Genomic DNA, 19,538 nt, shown 5'->3' on the forward strand with positions numbered 1-19,538 from the left:
TACATCTGCAAATAATTGAAACTGATTATTCAAACTACACTTTACAGCTTTTGTGTGTCTGTGCATCATAGGTACAACAGTAAGCAATTCCGTTCTCAAATGTCTGTTTATTGTGAGAAACAAAAGGAAAAACACCTGTTAGACCATTACAATGCGGACTGTCATGCATTTTTACTATTACCAACAAGACAACGAAGTGATACGTGTCATGGAGACTAAAAACGGATACTTTCCAAACACCAAAAGTTCCTACGCTGAGCGATATTGTTTACTACACTATTATTCATACAATCCAAGTCATACGTTTATTGTCATTCATACTCTTATTTTTAACCGAATATCTTTTCAAAAGTGTCCATTCTGTCAATTCAGAGCATGGAAAAATATTGGAAAAATGTGCTTAAGGGGACTGACACTCAAGCCGCACAACAGGATAACACAACAACCACATTTTCAATTGACAATCATTGCTTTAAATGGATGTGGTCGATAGATTTGTATAGGTGTAGCAGTGTGATGTTGTTCCCCTATATTATGCACCAAATTGCACACAAGGACCAATTCAAATCGGCCAGGTCAAGAGGGGATGTTAATAATTTGATAATAATACTAATAATTCAGTCTATTTTTTTTAAATGTAATTACAGCTGCATAGCTAAAGTGTACAAACACTTTGTTACAATGTGGATAATATAAAGATATTGTATAGGCATATATAAACAATGTATTTAACTTGGAAACCAAGGTTGGATTAGTTGGTCTAAGCAACATGCACCTGGATAATCGGGTCATGAATCTGGACGGGCTCCTACATCCTCATATACACATTATGACAAAATAAAGAGTTTAATGTTTCACGAAATAAAGACATAGAAGCATACCCAATTATACAGGTTCTACACATTCCATTTCTCCATGGCAATAGAATGTAAACATTCTATTTTGCGCCAAACATTCCTACAACTCAATTCTAAGTGCAGCATATTGGAGGACTCCAGCCATTGATCATTCGCGACTTTAAGTCACTCCTGTTATCTCTAGAGCATCCCGTATATCTATAGCGCTGCATTTCTTCCCCATCTTACCATGGATAGGGTTTGGTGCATTCCGGAGTTCACTTATGGTCCCACAAAGGTAATCTTAGGATAAATTCATTTTAGCATACTGTAAATGCCTGTGCTTAATGTGCATAACAAAGCATCATTATTTTCATTATCTTCAAAGGATTTCTGTAGAAGCAGCCTTTATTTTCAGACTCTGCAGGCCTGCTGGGAGGAAACATATTACAATAAACAGGTAAGATTCAGCCCACAAAAACATAAACAACAGAAAAAGAGTTGTATTTCAAGACAGTTTAGAGAAGGTGGTCATAAGAGTTCTTAATAATCACTTGCAAATTGTGAGGCATGAGCAGTTGTGAAATGTTGCGAGAGGCCCTTCTGAAAGCACATGATATGGTATTTCGTGGCACAGACTCACACCTTACCTCATCTTGCAGAAGAAGCTCATGGTCCACTATCTGCTGCTCCAGAGTCAAGGCCAGGTCCCTCCCCATGTCACCACGGAGCACATGAGCAACTGGCTGGTGTCTCAGGGCAAAAAATCTCTTAGGGAGAGGTGAGTACCACGTCAGCACTCACATTCACTGCCATTACCTGCCACCAGCAGCACTCCAGGAGATGTGGGTAAAATAAACAACAGAAAAATCAGAAGCCAGGAAAGTTGAATTGCTCTGTGTTTTATTTGAAGGGTGTGGAAGGAAACCCTGGAGGAAGGAAACGACCTCGCTCGGCTGGTAAGAGAATGAGAGTTAGAGACAAACTACAAGTTAGTGAGCTCTTTACTAGCCTTTCAACAACGAGTTAGCACAGCAGAATAGATCTGTTGTGAAATTACACCAATGGGACTTCCTGTTTCATACTGCAGGCCTGGGAAGTAAACACTTGCCTAAAAATGATGAACATAGAGCACGAGGCTTTCTGCAAGCTCCGCCGCTCCATGCACCGCACCTCGCCAGCTGACATGTGAGTTCCATGTACTGCCCTGCATATGACTTGATCCATTTATCTACACATCTGGAACTACGCAGAAACAGACTAAGACAGTGTTCTAAGTGAGTACATTGCACATCGTTTACCTTTGTTTTCTCCTTATTGTTGATTTCAGCGATCCGAAGGTCCACAGCATCGTGGAGAGAGCTGTGAGGAGCATTCTGGGCGAGCAGTCCAAAGAGCCCAGTAGCAACCTGCTCAGCCCATCTCAGGTGGTGGTGGAGGTGGTGCCCAGGCTCCTCCTGGCCCTGTGGCTTCAGCCAGAGGAAGGCCATTCCGAGCACCCAATCCTAATAGGTGGGATGGCCGTGGGCATGGTGGCGGCCGTAGTGGAGAAGCTCTCCTGCATGTTAAAGGACCCTTCCCCTCACATCCCTTTCTCCCGGGCTGCTGCGTTTGACTCTGTGTGGTCGATCCTCGGTAGAATCAGTCAGTCCTTCTCCACCGATGACCTGCAGAGCCCTTTTTATACGAGCTCTGTTTGTGCCTTTGTGGCGGACGAGGTGCAGAGCTGCTTCCAGCCCTCTGCAGCCCCCCTACCAGTCCCCCCTGTCCTCGCGGTGGCCGCTTCCACCACACTACCAGCTGACATCCAAGCAGGTGAGTAGCACTGATAGAGAGCACTCTGACAGATGCCTGTTCTGATGACATCTTGGTTCCTTGTAGTAGTAGAGCTCATCAGGATTGTTGTTGTCACCCATAACACAGACCCGGCTTCTTCCCACCTCGAGGTTGTAGACATCACCCCTAACACAGAGGCATATCAGGCTTCTTTCCACCTGGAGGTTGTAGACATCACCCGTAAGACAGAGGCAGACCCGGCATCTTCCCACCTGGAGGTTGAGGACATCACCACTAACACAGAGGCAGACCCAGCATCTTCCCACCTGGAGGTTGAGGACATCACCACTAACACAGAGGCAGATCAGGCTTCTTCCCACCTGGAGGTTGTGGACATCACCCGTAAGACAGAGGCAGACCCGGCATCTTCCCACCTGGAGGTTGTGGACATCACCTGTAAGACAGAGGCAGATCCGGCTTCTTCGCACCTGAATGTTGTGGACATCACCAGTAACACAGAGGCAGATCCGGCTTCTTCCCACCTGAATGTTGTGGACATCGCCTCTAATACAGAGGCAGACCCGGCTTCTTCCCACCTGAATGTTGTGGACATAACCCCTAATACAGAGGCAGAGCCCATCTCTTCCCTCTTGGAGGTTGTGGACGTCACACCTGAAGAAAGGACTCTCACGATGGCCTTCTTCGGCACTCTGCCAGCTGACATCCAAGCAGGTGAGTAACACTTAGAGAGCACTCTGACAGGTGCCGTTTGTCATGACATCTTAGTAGAACCTTTCAACTGGCCAGTGTTTAGAAGCTACGGTTGGCATTTGTTTTCATTCTGTTCCTTTTTTTCCCCTTTCCAGAGGATGTTGCTGTGGTCATCCCGGATGTCACCAAGGACATGACACTGGATGTTCCATGCAGAGCTAGGAAAGGGGCAGTCCGGCGATTATTTTGCAGGCTTTGGAGGGCAGTGTGCTGCTGCGCCTGCCACAAGGAAGAGGAGGAACAATGTTAATTATTCATCAGACCTTCAGAAATGGGATTGAACCATAGACCATTAAATTATTAAATTATAATTGGACTCAATTCTGCTTTTCTTCTGTTTACTACTTCATTTCAGAAAATGTCTATAAACTGTCACTTTGCAAGTGTGGAGTAGGTTGTGTAAATAAGTGGAAAACATCCCAATTTAATGCTTTTAATAATGAACTTACATTTAAAAACAAAGGTATTATTTGACAACAAAAAAACAGAGGGCACTCAACCAACGTTGAGGTGCAACCCAAAAAAATTATCATCATAGAAAAGGAAAAAGCCCGAAAATGCATTGTTTTATTCAAGCAAGGTTAAAAGATTAACGTTTCGGCCCTGTCTATGATGATATACAAGTTGTGTTTGCCCAGTAAAAGGGTGACCCAGACTCACCCTGGTTCTTGAGGGTTGAAGATAGTGAAAAATGATCATTAAGTATCACAACACTGCTGCTCATTCATATTCAAACGCACTTCAGAGTACGGACACAAACATGGATGCCCCCCACACACAATGAACTTACCTGTACATATCAGAATCATACATTTGGCAGACACCTCTTCCAGCACATGTATTGATCCCCCACCTCAAACATGTTGAGTCAATTCCAGATGCTGTAATGGTGCTGGAATGCAGGTGCAGTAGGGCCAAGTATGTCAGGATGTGATACCATGTGTAGCCCATATCCTGTGTTTGTGTTGATGTTTTTTTTTATTAAACTTTTATTTAAACAGGGTTTAAGAGTCACACTGAGATTAAACATTTATTTTACAAGAGTACCCTGTAAAAGTTGAAGTCATATTGAACAACTACCAGAGAGAACCTTCTCTACATAGGAATTGCATACCATATATTTTCCATACATCAAAATAATACTTTATTGTCAATCAGCAATTACTAACTTAGATAAGGCCTCAACAAGGCCCCAGTTAATGGTTGAAAATAACTTATGCCTTTCAAGCATTGATCAATGACACTCTTAGGGATTTGTTGGATCGGTTCGTCTTTGTTTACCTCGACGACATCCTGATCTTCTCCAAAAACCCTTCCCGGAACACATACGGCCCTGTCCCACCTCACTCAAGCAGGTTTTTGCAGGAATCCCGAGACTGACAGGGCATTCATAGAGCTCAAGGGACGTTTCACCTCCGGACCCATCCTCATTCATCCTGATCCTACTCGTCCCTTTGTGGTAGAGGTGGACGCCTCGGACACCGGAGCTGGTGCGGTACTTTCACAGAGGAAAGAGGAGGACAAGGAACTGCACCCATGCTCCTTTCTCTCTAAATGGTTCTCGCCAGCGGAATGCAACTACAATATAGGTAACCGGGAGCTCTTGGCAGTTAAGTGGGCCCTTGAGGGGTGGAGACCCTGGTTGGAACCACTGCTTCAACTTCTGGTCTCTTCTCTGCACCTGGGTCCAACCTTACCACGTCACAGTTATAGCATCTCTTAATCCCTTCTCATAACATGTATGGCCCCAAAACATAATCAAGCAGCTGACCAATTACGCAAGACTTTAGTTCGAAGTTAACTGAGATTAATCAACAACTGGATACATTTCTTAATTTCTAAAGTGAAACTATCCTCCGCATTGGAGTACCTCTACAAGTACAAGTTAAACCAGTATTTCAGTTGTTTTACTGTCCCATGAAGAAGTGTGGCAGGCCTGTGAGGAAGGATCCTACAGCCCATAGCAATGAGCCTGGGCCCGTGCAGCTTCGTCCCAAAATGGCTGACCACAGCCAGGAACAGCAGGTTACCTGCAAGAAACCACAACACTACAGTAGCCAGGAATCTCAAATTATAAACGCTGTTTTTTTTTAGACTATAAATGGCATATCAGTTTGGATACTAGGCTACAGCTGGGACAACATTTCGTTTTTCAGGGGGGTGTATATGTAAGGGGCTTAATACAGAGTTGTATTCCAGCCACTAGGCGGTACTCTGGTGAAGCCCATTTGAAATAAAGAAATATACAGTGCCTTGCGAAATTATTCGGCCCCCTTGAACTTTGCGACCTTTTGCCACATTTCAGGCTTCAAACATAAAGATATAAAACTGTATTTTTTTGTGAAGAATCAACAACAAGTGGGACACAATCATGAAGTGGAATGACATTTATTGGATATTTCAAACTTTTTTAACAAATCAAAAACTGAAAAATTGGGCGTGCAAAATTATTCAGCCCCTTTACTTTCAGTGCAGCAAACTCTCTCCAGAAGTTCAGTGAGGATCTCTGAATGATCCAATGTTGACCTAAATGACTAATAATGATAAATACAATCCACCTGTGTGTAATCAAGTCTCCGTATAAATGCTCCTGCACTGTGATAGTCTCAGAGGTCCGTTAAAAGCGCAGAGAGCATCATGAAGAACAAGGAACACACCAGGCAGGTCCGAGATACTGTTGTGAAGAAGTTTAAAGCCGGATTTGGATACAAAAAGATTTCCCAAGCTTTAAACATCCCAAGGAGCACTGTGCAAGCGATAATATTGAAATGGAAGGAGTATCAGACCACTGCAAATCTACCAAGACCTGGCCGTCCCTCTAAACTTTCAGCTCATACAAGGAGATGACTGATCAGAGATGCAGCCAAGAGGCCCATGATCACTCTGGATGAACTGCAGAGATCTACAGCTGAGGTGGGAGACTCTGTCCATAGGACAACAATCAGTCGTATATTGCACAAATCTGGCCTTTATGGAAGAGTGGCAAGAAGAAAGCCATTTCTTAAAGATATCCATAAAAAGTGTAGTTTAAAGTTTGCCACAAGCCACCTGGGAGACACAAACATGTGGAAGAAGGTGCTCTGGTCGAACTTTTTGGCAACAATGCAAAACGTTATGTTTGGCGTAAAAGCAACACAGCTCATCACCCTGAACACATCATCCCCACTGTCAAACATGGTGGTGGCAGCATCATGGTTTGGGCCTGCTTTTCTTCAGCAGGGACAGGGAAGATGGTTAAAATTGATGGGAAGATGGATGGAGCCAAATACAGGACCATTCTGGAAGAAAACCTGATGGAGTCTGCAAAAGACCTGAGACTGGGACGGAGATTTGTCTTCCAACAAGACAATGATCCAAAACATAAAGCAAAATCTACAATGGAATGGTTCAAAAATAAACATATCCAGGTGTTAGAATGGCCAAGTCAAAGTCCAGACCTGAATCCAATCGAGAATCTGTGGAAAGAACTGAAAACTGCTGTTCACAAATGCTCTCCATCCAACCTCACTGAGCTCGAGCTGTTTTGCAAGGAGGAATGGGAAAAAATGTCAGTCTCTCGATGTGCAAAACTGATAGAGACATACCCCAAGCGACTTACAGCTGTAATCGCAGCAAAAGGTGGCGCTACAAAGTATTAACTTAAGGGGGCTGAATAATTTTGCACGCCCAATTTTTCTGTTTTTGATTTGTTAAAAAAGTTTGAAATATCCAATAAATGTCGTTCCACTTCATGATTGTGTCCCACTTGTTGTTGATTCTTCACAAAAAAATACAGTTTTATATCTTTATGTTTGAAGCCTGAAATGTGGCAAAAGATCGCAAAGTTCAAGGGGGCCGAATACTTTCGCAAGGCACTGTAGTTGAAGTGAATTGGGAAGAGTAAGAATGAAAAACTAAAGAAAGACTGTAAATGGCTGTTACCTGTGCTAACATGATTTAAAGTGAAGTAAACCGTACTTTTCGCGTTGTAGTTTATATGATAAGCTCATTGGAAGGGTAACATATACAGGATGTACATCAATGGGCATAAACACGTGACACAGAAAATACAAATATTGACATTTAGGAAATCAAAATGCATCTAAATATAGTTTGTTCTGTCTATGAAAAACATTTTTTTTTTATTGTAAAAAAAAATATATGTATAAAATATGCTTGTCTGTACAGTAAGTAAATGTTGGAAATCCAAAAAGCACAAAAATATGTTTTTGTAAAGTTTAAAATAAAATATATGTGTATAATACACTGCTCAAAAAAATAAAGGGAACACTTAAACAACACAATGTAACTCCAAGTCAATCACACTTCTGTGAAATCAAACTGTCCACTTAGGAAGCAACACTGATTGACAATAAATTTCACATGCTGTTGTGCAAATGGAATAGACAACAGGTGGAAATTATAGGCATTTAGCAAGACACCCCCAATAAAGGAGTGGTTCTGCAGGTGGGGACCACAGACCACTTCTCAGTTCCTATGCTTCCTGGCTGATGTTTTGGTCACTTTTGAATGCTGGCGGTGCTTTCACTCTAGTGGTAGCATGAGACGGAGTCTATAACCCACACAAGTGGCTCAGGTAGTGCAGCTCATCCAGGATGGCACATCAATGCGAGATGTGGCAAGAAGGTTTGCTGTGTCTGTCAGCATAGTGTCCAGAGCATGGAGGCGCTACCAGGAGACAGGCCAGTACATCAGGAGACGTGGAGGCCGTACGAGGGCAACAACCCAGCAGCAGGACCGCTACCTCCGCCTTTTTGCAAGGAGGAGCACTGCCAGAGCCCTGCAAAATGCCACAAATGTGCATGTGTCTGCTCAAACGGGCAGAAACAGACTCCATGAGGGTGGTATGACATCCGCAGCTTACAGCCCAACACCGTGCAGTATGTTTGGCATTTGCCAGAGAACACCAAGATTGGCAAATTTACCACTGGCGCCCTGTGCTCTTCACAGATGAAAGCAGGTTCACACTGAGCACATGTGACAGACGTGACAGTCTGGAGACGCCGTGGAGAACGTTCTGCTGCCTGCAACATCCTCCAGCATGACCGGTTTGGCGGTGGGTCAGTCATGGTGTGGGGTGGCATTTCTTTGGGGGGCCGCACAGCCCTCCATGTGCTCGCCAGAGGTAGCCTGACTGCCATTAGGTACCGAGATGAGATCCTCAGACCCCTTGTGAGACCATATGCTGGTGTGGTTGGCCCTGGGTTCCTCCTAATGCAAGACAATGCTAGACCTCATGTGGCTGGAGTGTGTCAGCAGTTCCTGCAAGAGGAAGGCATTGATGCTATGGACTGGCCCACCCGTTCCCCAGATCTGAATCAAATTGAGCACATCTGGGACATCATGTCTCGCTCCATCCACCACAGACTGTCCAGGAGTTGGCGGATGCTTTAGTCCAGGTCTGGGAGGAGATCCCTCAGGAGACCATCCGCCATCTCATCAGGAGCATGCCCAGGCGTTGTAGAGAGGTCATACAGGCACGTGGAGGCCACACACACTACTGAGCCTCATTTTGACTTGTTTTAAGGACAAAGTTGGATCAGCCTGTAGTGTGGTTTTCCACTTTAATTTTGAGTGTGACTCCAAATCCAGACCTCCATGGGTTGATAAATTTGATTTCCATTGATCATTTTTGTGTGATTTTGTTGTCAGCACATTCAACTATGTAAAGAAAAAAGTATTTAATAAGAATATTTCATTCATTCAGATCTAGGATGTGTTATTTTAGTGTTCCCTTTATTTTTTTGAGCAGTGTATATACGTTTCTGTAACGTAAAGCAATGCAGAAGCAATACGCATTGTAAATGATGATATAACACATCAGATTAATGTGAACATGAGGACACAAAGGAGAGATTCATTAAAAGATCATCTTTTAATACATTTTTAATGCTGAAGTTTTTTAATGCTGAAAAAATCTATGTATTGCAAATCCAATCTGGGCAAATGGCCTGTTGGACAAAAATAAAAATTAGATAACATCCTTGCTACTTCAGTCATTTGCTATGTTAAAGTAAAATCTCATTTAATGATGAATGGATACAATTTGGAAGGATTTTCCAAAGACATACCTCAGTAGGGTAGAGTGTCAGGTGGTACAACCATTGGTGCCATGAGGTCAAAGTGTGAAGGAGGGAGCAAGCCAGAGAGCTGTCTAGGAAGCAGTCCAGGCCCAAGGCTTTGAGTTGGTCTCATCATTGTAATGCATTGTAGGGTATCTGCTGCCCCATAGACCTGCTGGTAGTAGGAAAGGTGTTAGCAGGAGACCACCAGGGACATCTATGATCGGCTGACACGGTCTTGGTTAAACCACATGTATTCTAAAGCAATATTCACTTGCTTTCATAGAGTAAGGACTCACTCCTTTGGGGACACTGCCAGTGTTCTCCTGATATCCATATGTCCCCATTCGTGGAGGTGGTTGTACACACTTGTTCTGTAAAACACATCAACACATTTCCCAAATTGTTAGTAATATTATCACAGTTGAAATACAATGGTTGTCCACTGTTTTTAATTTCATTGAATTTAAGTGTGTACCTCAGCATTGGGCTCAGTTTTGTTAACCCATCTGTGCAGAGTTGGATCCCAGACAATCTGAGGAAGAAGATATTAGCAATGTGAAGCAAGCCACAATTTTTACAAATTTTAATCCACTCAATTGTCTCTACATAGAATATAGTGTTAATAACCAGTTCCTTACAGATCTGTCTTTGTCCTCAGGTAGATGAACCTCCTTCTTATTAACTCTTCCACTCCCAAAGACCCAGCTGAGCCAGCCTCCACTGTTATTGTGAACAGCAGTGGTCTCGGGCTCAGCCACCGGCCGGCTGCCAGTCTGGCACTGAGGGTTGGCCTCGGAGTGTTCCGGCTTGGTAATGGACATCATAGCAGGATGCTCAACATATCTAAGTCGGACATCTGTAATAAGTGGAAGAAGTCAGGCCACTCTGATCATGTCACCACACAGAACAATTACTAGCTGACAGGTAGGAACGTCTCGCTCTGATACTCTGTTACAACCCAATCTTAACCTACACGCAGTCACGGGGATTACTGGGAGTTTACTCCAGTACTCTGCCATCGCATTGTTTTGGTTGCAAAATCAACAATTCCCTGCATATTATGTGAGGGCTTACAAATGTGACCAATCGCCAAACTATTTCTGCATAAAATAGTCACATCATCACGCTATCACAATGGTAATTTCTTTACTAATTAGGTACGTTTAAGTGACCTCTTCTCTTGGAATAGAAATCCACAGGTGGAGTACACGCTCCACCATCCAAATCAAATCAAATCAAATTTATTTATATAGCCCTTCGTACATCAGCTGATATCTCAAAGTGATGTACAGAAACCCAGCCTAAAACCCCAAACAGCAAGCAATGCAGGTGTAGAAGCACGGTGGCTAGGGAAAACTCCCTAGAAAGGCCAAAACCTAGGAAGAAACCTAGAGAGGAACCAGGCTATGTGGGGTGGCCAGTCCTCTTCTGGCTGTGCCGGGTGGAGATTATAACAGAACATGGCCAAGATGTTCAAATGTTCATAAATGACCAGCATGGTCGTATAATAATAAGGCAGAACAGTTGAAACTGGAGCAGCAGCACGGTCAGATGGACTGGGGACAGCAAGGAGTCATCATGTCAGGTAGTCCTAGGGCATGGTCCTAGGGCTCAGGTCCTCCGAGAGAGAGAAAGAAAGAGAGAAGGAGAGAATTAGAGAACGCACACTTAGATTCACACAGGACACCAAATAGGACAGGAGAAGTACTCCAGATATAACAAACTGACCGACACATAAACTACTGCAGCATAAATACTGGAGGCTGAGACAGGAGGGGTCAGGAGACACTGTGGCCCCATCCGAGGACACCGCCGGACAGGGCCAAACAGGAAGGATATAACCCCACCCACTTTGCCAAAGCACAGCCCCCACACCACTAGAGGGATATCTTCAACCACCAACTTACCATCCTGAGACAAGGCTGAGTATAGCCCACAAAGATCTCTGCCATGGCACAACCCAAGGGGGGGCGCCAACCCAGACAGGATGACCACATCAGTGAATCAACCCACTCAGGTGACACACCCCTTCCAGGGACGGCATGAGAGAGCCACAGTAAGCCAGTGACTCAGCCCCTGTAATAGGGTTAGAGGCAGAGAATCCCAGTGGAAAGAGGGGAACCGGCCAGGCAGAGACAGCAAGGGCGGTTCGTTGCTCCAGAGCCTTTCCGTTCACCTTCCCACTCCTGGGCCAGACTACACTCAATCATATGACCCACTGAAGAGATGAGTCTTCAGTAAAGACTTAAAGGTTGAGACCGAGTTTGCGTCTCTGACATGGGTAGGCAGACCGTTCCATAAAAATGGAGCTCTATAGGAGAAAGCCCTGCCTCCAGCTGTTTGCTTAGAAATTCTAGGGACAATTAGGAGGCCTGCGTCTTGTGACCGTAGGTATGTACGGCAGGACCAAATCAGAGAGATAGGTAGGAGCAAGCCCATGTAATGCTTTGTAGGTTAGCAGTAAAACCTTGAAATCAGCCCTTGCTTTGACAGGAAGCCAGTGTAGAGAGGCTAGCACTGGAGTAATATGATCCAATTTTTTGGTTCTAGTCAGGATTCTAGCAGCTGTATTTAGCACCAACTGAAATTTATTTAGTGCTTTATCCGGGTAGCCGGAAAGTAGAGCATTGCAGTAGTCTAACCTAGAAGTGACAAAAGCATGGATGAATTTTTCTGCATCATTTTTGGACAGAAGGTTTCTGATTTTTGCAATGTTACGTAGATGGAAAAAAGCTGTCCTTGAAATGGTCTTGATATGTTCTTCAAAAGAGAGATCAGGGTCCAGAGTAACGCCAAGGTCCTTTACAGTTTTATTTGAGACGACTGTACAACCATTAAGATTAATTGTCAGATTCAACAGAAGATCTCTTTGTTTCTTGGGACCTAGAACAAGCATCTCTGTTTTGTCTGAGTTTAAAAGTAGAAAGTTTGCAGCCATCCACTTCCTTATGTCTGAAACACATGCTTCTAGCAAGGGCAATTTTGGGGCTTCACCATGTTTCATTGAAATGTACAGCTTTGTGTCATCCGCATAGCAGTGAAAGTTAACATTATGTTTTCGAATAACATCCCCAAGAGGTAAAATATATAGTGAAAACAATAGTGGTCCTAAAACGGAACCTTGAGGAACACCGAAATTTACAGTTGATTTGTCAGAGGACAAACCATTCACAGAGACAAATTGATATCTTTCTGACAGATAAGATCTAAACCAGGCCAGAACTTGTCCGTGTAAACCAATTTGGGTTTCCAATCTCTCCAAAAGAATGTGGTGATTGATGGTATCAAAAGAAGCACTAAGTACTAGGAGCACGAGGACAGATGCAGAGCCTCGGTCCGATGCCATTAAAATGTCATTTACCACCTTCACAAGTGCTGTCTCAGTGCTATGATGGGGTCTAAAACCAGACTGAAGCATTTCGTATACATTGTTTGTCTTCAGGAAGGCAGTAAGTTGCTGCGCAACAGCCTTTTCTAAAATTTTTGAGAGGAATGGAAGATTCGATATAGGCCGATAGTTTTTTATATTTTGTGGGTCAAGGTTTGGCTTTTTCAAGAGAGGCTTTATTACTGCCACTTTTAGTGAGTTTGGTACACATCCGGTGGATAGAGAGCCGTTTATTATGTTCAACATAGGAGGGCCAAGCACAGGAAGCAGCTCTTTCAGTAGTTTAGTTGGAATAGGGTCCAGTATGCAGCTTGAAGGTTTAGAGGCCATGATTATTTTCATCATTGTGTCAAGAGATATAGTACTAAAACACTTGAGCGTCTCTCTTGATCCTAGGTCCTGGGAGAGTTGTGCAGACTCAGGACAACTGAGCTTTGAAGGAATACACAGATTTAAAGAGGAGTCCGTAATTTGCTTTCTAATAATCATAATCTTTTCCTCAAAGAAGTTCATGAATTTATCACTGCTAAAGTGAAAGTCATCCTCTCTTGGGGAATGCTGCTTTTTAGTTAGCTTTGCGACAGTATCAAAAAGGAATTTCGGATTGTTCTTATTTTCCTCAATTAAGTTAGAAAAATAGGATGATCGAGCAGCAGTAAGGGCTCTTCGGTACTGCACGGTACTGTCTTTCCAAGCTAGTCGGAAGACTTCCAGTTTGGTGTGGCGCCATTTCCGTTCCAATTTTCTGGAAGCTTGCTTCAGAGCTCGGGTATTTTCTGTGTACCAGGGAGCTAGTTTCTTATGAGAAATGTTTTTAGTTTTTAGGGGTGCAACTGCATCTAGGGTATTGTGCAAGGTTAAATTGAGTTCCTCAGTTAGGTGGTTAACTGATTTTTGTCCTCTGGCGTCCTTGGGTAGACAGAGGGAATCTGGAAGGACATCAAGGAATCTTTGTGTTGTCTGTGAATTTATAGCACGACTTTTGATGTTCCTTGGTTGGGGTCTGAGCAGATTATTTGTTGCAATTGCAAACGTAATAAAATGGTGGTCCGATAGTCCAGGATTATGAGGAAAAACATTAAGATCCACAACATTTATTCCATGGGACAAAACTAGGTCCAGCGTATGACTGTGACAGTGAGTGGGTCCAGAGACATGTTGGACAAAACCCACTGAGTCGATGATGGCTCCGAAAGCTTTTTGGAGTGGGTCTGTGGACTTTTCCATTTGAATATTAAAGTCACCAAAGATTAGAATATTATCTGCTATGACTACAAGGTCCGATAGGAATTCAGGGAACTCAGTGAGGAACGCTGTATATGGCCCAGGAGGCCTGTAAACAGTAGCTATAAAAAGTGATTGAGTAGGCTGCATAGATTTCATGACTAGAAGCTCAAAAGACGAAAATGTCTTTTTTTTTGTAAATTGAAATTTGCTATCGTAAATGTTAGCAACACCTCCGCCTTTGCGGGATGCACGGGGGATATGGTCACTAGTGTAGCCAGGAGGTGAGGCCTCATTTAACACAGTAAATTCATCAGGCTTAAGCCATGTTTCAGTCAGGCCAATCACATCAAGATTATGATCAGTAATTAGTTCATTGACTATAATTGCCTTTGAAGTAAGGGATCTAACATTAAGTAGCCCTATTTTGAGATGTGAGGTATCATGATCTCTTTCAATAATGACAGGAATGGAGGTAGTCTTTATCCTAGTGAGATTGCTAAGGCGAACACCGCCATGTTTAGTTTTGCCCAACCTAGGTCGAGGCACAGACACGGTCTCAATGGTGATAGCTGAGCTGACTACACTGACTGTGCTAGTGGCAGACTCCACTATGCTGGCAGGCTGGCTAACAGCCTGCTGCCTGGCCTGCACCCTATTTCATTGTGGAGCTAGAGGAGTTAGAGCCCTGTCTATGTTGGTAGATAAGATGAGAGCACCCCTCCAGCTAGGATGGAGTCCGTCACTCCTCAGCAGGTCAGGCTTGGTCCTGTTTGTGGGTGAGTCCCAGAAAGAGGGCCAATTTTTCCTCATAATCCTGGACTATCGGACCACCATCCCATTTCCACAGTGGTGCCACCATGGGGATGATGGGAGGTGGTTGTGGATGATTGTTTCCATTCTTCACAGGGACACTGGCTGTGAGGAGGATCCCCTCCCTGTGTGCAGGGACACTGGACATTGGGACGATTCCCTTCCTCTGCGCAGTGATACTGGCCATGAGGAGGATCAACTCCTTTTGTTCAGGGATGAGGCCTGATGCTCGGAGGATCTCCTTCCTCTGTACAGCAACATCAGCTGCTGTGATGAACTGCAGGTATAAAATAGAGCATATAGTCATTCCCTAAAAAATCAACCACTTGGAATCTATAGCATCATTGACACATAGTACACTGAGTGTATTAAACATTATTAAGAACACCTTCTCTTTCTGTGACACAGACTAATCAGGTGAAAGCTATAATCCCTTATTGATGTTAATTGTTAAATCTTCTTCTCAGTGTAGATGAAGGGGAGGAGACAGGTTAAAGATGGACTTTTAGACAATTGAGACATGGATTGTGTATGTGTGTCATTCAGAGGGTGAATGGGCAAGACCAAACATTTAAGTCCCTTTGAACAGAGTATGGTAGTAGGTGCCAGAAGCTGTTGGGTTTTTCAGCTCAATAGTTTTCCCTGAGTATCAACAATGGTCCACCACCAAGGGTGGGACATCAATAGGAAGGTGTTCTTAATGTTTTGTTCACTCAGTGTAGATCATTCCCTAGCATATACTTTCATTTGTATGTGTACTGATATTGTAAATACACAAATTATATTAATGTTATCTACAATATATTATAATACCGTAAGCCTCCCTGCTGCAGGGGCATTTCCTCCTACAATTTTGAGCTGATTTTCTTCACTTTAGCAATATTTTGTATCTTTGTTCATTTTCACATTTATTGTGTTTGGAATGGCACTGTTACTACAGGAGATGATGCTATCATAAAGTATTTGATGTAAGTATGTAGGATAATTACCCATAATGCTCACTGACTGAACATTCAAAATGACCATAGCAATTATTGACTCATTCACATGCCATCGGAAACTTGGAACCTCAGAGTTAAAATGAATGTAAGTTATTAGCGTAGAGCTTCCTACTGGTTGATTCTAATACTTCACAAGTGGGAAACTTTCCATGACGAGTTAGTCATTCCATGACGAGTTAGTGAGTCAGAAATGTCAAAATGTCCTAGTTCGACTTGAAGTGCCTTCTATGATGTAGGGCAGGCAGTAACCAAATTATTTTACTGTGCCAAGTCGCACAGACTTTTATGGTCACACAAGTTGCCACCGGTGGATTCAAAATGAGTAGCCTAACATGGCCCCAGGTACATTTGCAACCAAATAATTTTTCTGTGAGAAATCAATAATAGTTGCACTCATAGGGTAACAGTCAGCAATTGACAGTGAGCAATGAGCAAGATAAGCATTGACGGCAAGTTGACAATAGCTTATTATTAGTGTAAAGTCATTGTATTTCTATGGTTGCAGTCCTCAAAGATTGAATTGCATTGAATTTAATTAATCAGATCCAATGATTTACTGCCCTTAGGGTGGGGTACCGCTAGTCATCATTATTATAATCACCATCTCAATCATTATCACCATACCATCATAGACTTATTCTTCTGTATCTGAGACTCATCTGACACTACCTTAGACATGGCAGTCTGCAACTCAATACACTGCCCCTGCATGGTGTTCAGCGTCCCCTGCATGTGGTTAATCGAATGCTTAACATCGTTCAGCAGGATCTGAATCTCAAGCCTGCAAGAAATCAGGTGGTTCAACACACTGAGATGGGAAGAGGCTTCAGACCATGCCCATTGGACCATCTTTAGGATTCTTTCTCACTTAACACCAATCTAATTAGGAATGTAACTTTGTGCAGAAGATGTTACAATAGTGTTATTTAGAAGAGAAAAAGTGTACTTTGTCAGGCGCCAAAAGGATGACGGCATGTCTCCCTGCTCCAGTGAGCTCTGCTGGCAGGTCTTGCTCACTGTTGGAGGAACAGGAGCCAAATTAGAGGAAAAATATCTATGGTAAGATAATGTAATACAATCTTTAAACCCATCAGAAATATAGTGCTTACCTCCATGAAAATATTGGTCCATGTTATTTATGGCTGCATTGTCCCAATGTTGACCACTAGTTCCAACTTGTGATGAGAAGGTCTTGATGAAACGATCAAGTCAACATTTTGTTAGACATTTCAGAGATAGCATTAGCAATTGTACACGAGACAGTGCTTCCAGATATTGAGGTATCTTCCTTCTGAGGTATGTAAAAAAAATATTGTGTGTGAGTACTCACATGAAAGGTATCCATGATTCTAGATGAAGCCAATCATGTATGTGATTACCATCCTATGGGTCAGCAATGGAATGATTACTACACAGCTTTCAGGAGACTTTATGTCTTGGGCCTGGATGAATCATTGAAATACAAGTAATATTGTGAATTTGTGATGAATAATTGCCATAGTAATTTGGAATATTCCATCAAAGTTATTTGTTTTGACAGTCAAAACAACTAACTCTTACGATTAATCACTTGACTTGAGTAACTTGAGTTGACGGAAGTAGCAACTTTATATTCTGACCTAGACACTAACTTGTGCACTGCCTAATGCACAATCTATGCATGTTATTGGCTCATCATAGTATATAGCCTAGGGTCTCATAGTCCAAAAACAGCATTGGTCATTGGACTGCTCAGTCAAAACAACTCACTTTTATGATTAATCACTTGACTGGAGTAATTTGAGTTCGGAACTAAAACATTAAAAGTAGGCTATAGCTTGACACATATCCTTACCTTGAACAAGCGTATCCAAAAGGCCTGTACAGTCGTGCGTGAAGATACCTTTAGGCAGATAAAAGCGCGGTACGGGTTGAGACATGCTCGGTAATGTGAATCTGTAACACTGATATAAAAGCACGTTTTCATTTATAATGTACACTGTACAATGACCTGCAAGCCAATCAGAATCTAGTTTTAAACAACACTGTGGGTTCCATGGAACGTCACAAACATATTAGGCCACTTGCGTCACAGATTACAGTCACTGAACATGGGTTTAATAGCTATAATGGCTATATGTACAGTATATGCACATCGTATTGAATTGAGATTACATTTACTGCACCACTGTAATTATGTAGCCTAATCCTATGAGGACCATATGTGAAATGTCAGAATCATGGCACATGAAAACATAATTAAATTGACTGCAGATTACAAAATTCACTGTGACAGAATATCCATGTAATTCCAATTAAATTACGTTAAACCAATGTGGAATAAACATTGAATTGATGTATGTGCCCAGTGGGAAGTGATCAATTCGAAAAGATTGAATACATACAGTATTACAAAGAAAGAGATACAAAAATTGCTTAGAAAAGCTTGAAAAAGTCTAATTTCCCCGGGCCACTCAAAAGTCAAATGTATGTACGCATTACAGTACATCGCTTTGGATGAAAGCGTCTGCTTTCAAATCCCTGACTCTCACACATATTTACAATCTCGCAATGTTTATTTCTGGGGCTTTCACATTTTGTGAAGTAAATGATGTGCAGGAGAGCTCCATGAAATCAGTGACATGGTCAAGATGGCGACATGAGAAGGTGGAACATTTCTAGCTGAGGAACAATTTTAGGGTTCTCTGATAAAGTTTATAGTTTTAGACTGCAGTTGGAATTTGTTTTTCGTTTTCACAAAAAACGATATCTAACCATACAATGAATAATTTTGTAATTTATCAATCCATTGACATATTTTTGACGATTTCCAACGAACAAGCTAGCTATCGAAACGTTTCAGCGTGTGCCGTTAAGTTAGCCTGCTAACGTCTTCATAGCTAGTAGCATGTAATCAGGACATGACCAAACTGTTGCTGAGATAATGGATGTTGAAACTTCCAAGGAGAAAAGAGGCATTGTTGAAACTCACTCATATGTTTGCAGTGTAAAAAAGGGGGGTGAATGCGATTCATACCCGAATACCCCAACCAAGGAGCAACTTCCAAAGAAGCTGAGAAGTGAACCATCAATGAGCCAGCTACAGGACAACATCGTCCGCATCCTCACGGCTAAAATCAGAGAGTACAGATAACATCATGAATTTGGTGTAAAAGAACACTGTCAGTATCGTTAACCTGAAGAAATCGATTGATTTCAGTGCTGAGGAAGTAAAAACTCTGAAGCAGCAGAACGCAACATTGAACATTCAGGTTGCAAAGAAGGAGAAGAAACTCACTGAAATGGAGTCAAAAGGTAAACGATAATGACCGGTATAGTCGGAGATGGAATCTTCGAATTTATGGAATAGCAGAAAAATTTGACGAGAACATCAAAGCAAGACATTTGCAGGGCAATAGGAGGAGCGAAATGTTGTTGCAGGTTCTCTGGATGTAGTGCACCGCCTGGGTAGGCTGAGAGATGGGGAAAACAACCAGCCACCACGACCAGTGATCATGAGATTCATCTCCAGGACAGTGAGGGACATGACATGGAAAAGTGCAAAGAAAAATGACTATTTAAAGAAGAACAACCTGAGGTTCAAGGAGGATCTGACAGCATTTGACAAAGAAGCTCAGAATCGTCTGTGGCTGGATTTATCAAGTGAGTTGTGCAGGACTGAGTT

General features: G+C 42.7%; 2 protein-coding genes across 5 annotated transcripts; both read right to left on the bottom strand.

The window, feature by feature from the left end:
- Positions 1 to 9,253: 9,253 nt before the first annotated feature.
- Positions 9,254 to 10,631, bottom strand: LOC116362062 (protein transport protein Sec16A-like). Its single transcript, XM_031816384.1, has 6 exons — positions 10,621 to 10,631; positions 10,087 to 10,304; positions 9,924 to 9,980; positions 9,745 to 9,819; positions 9,455 to 9,620; positions 9,254 to 9,334 (listed from the first exon to the last, which is right to left on the bottom strand). The coding sequence occupies exons 2-5, from the start codon at positions 10,270 to 10,272 to the stop codon at positions 9,456 to 9,458; spliced, it is 483 nt and encodes a 160-aa protein (XP_031672244.1). The 5' UTR covers positions 10,273 to 10,304; positions 10,621 to 10,631; the 3' UTR covers positions 9,254 to 9,334; position 9,455.
- Positions 10,632 to 14,802: 4,171 nt separating this feature from the next.
- LOC116362061 (uncharacterized) lies at positions 14,803 to 19,120 on the bottom strand. Of its 4 annotated transcripts, none has more exons than XM_031816382.1 (7): positions 18,891 to 19,120; positions 17,709 to 17,756; positions 17,205 to 17,257; positions 16,984 to 17,065; positions 16,821 to 16,890; positions 16,544 to 16,655; positions 14,803 to 15,150 (listed from the first exon to the last, which is right to left on the bottom strand). In XM_031816382.1, exons 3-7 carry the CDS (start codon positions 17,217 to 17,219, stop codon positions 14,818 to 14,820), a joined length of 612 nt encoding a protein of 203 aa, XP_031672242.1. In that variant the 5' UTR covers positions 17,220 to 17,257; positions 17,709 to 17,756; positions 18,891 to 19,120; the 3' UTR covers positions 14,803 to 14,817. The 4 variants fall into 4 exon arrangements, with proteins under 4 accessions (XP_031672242.1, XP_031672240.1, XP_031672241.1 ...); XM_031816380.1 differs by having other exon boundaries at positions 17,205 to 17,316; XM_031816381.1 differs by having other exon boundaries at positions 17,709 to 17,817.
- Between the last annotated feature and the right edge of the window lie 418 nt (positions 19,121 to 19,538).

The sequence above is a fragment of the Oncorhynchus kisutch genome, unplaced genomic scaffold, assembly GCF_002021735.2.
Source record: "Oncorhynchus kisutch isolate 150728-3 unplaced genomic scaffold, Okis_V2 scaffold784, whole genome shotgun sequence".
Taxonomy (NCBI): Eukaryota; Metazoa; Chordata; class Actinopteri; order Salmoniformes; family Salmonidae; genus Oncorhynchus; species Oncorhynchus kisutch.

Excerpts from the sequence above, each read along its gene's own strand:
- LOC116362061 (XM_031816382.1), bottom strand. Across the intron at positions 16,891-16,983 it reads GGACCAATATTTTCATGGAG|TGAGCAAGACCTGCCAGCAG; the intron begins GTAAGCACTATA and ends TTCCTCCAACAG. Across the intron at positions 15,151-16,543 it reads TGCAGACTGCCATGTCTAAG|TTCATCACAGCAGCTGATGT; the intron begins GTAGTGTCAGAT and ends TTATACCTGCAG.
- LOC116362062 (XM_031816384.1), bottom strand. The coding sequence starts at position 10,272 with ATGATGTCCATTACCAAGCCGGAACACTCCGAGGCCAACCCTCAGTGC. Across the intron at positions 9,981-10,086 it reads CTGAGGACAAAGACAGATCT|ATTGTCTGGGATCCAACTCT; the intron begins GTAAGGAACTGG and ends CTTCTTCCTCAG. Across the intron at positions 9,621-9,744 it reads CTGGCAGTGTCCCCAAAGGA|CAGGTCTATGGGGCAGCAGA; the intron begins GTGAGTCCTTAC and ends TCCTACTACCAG.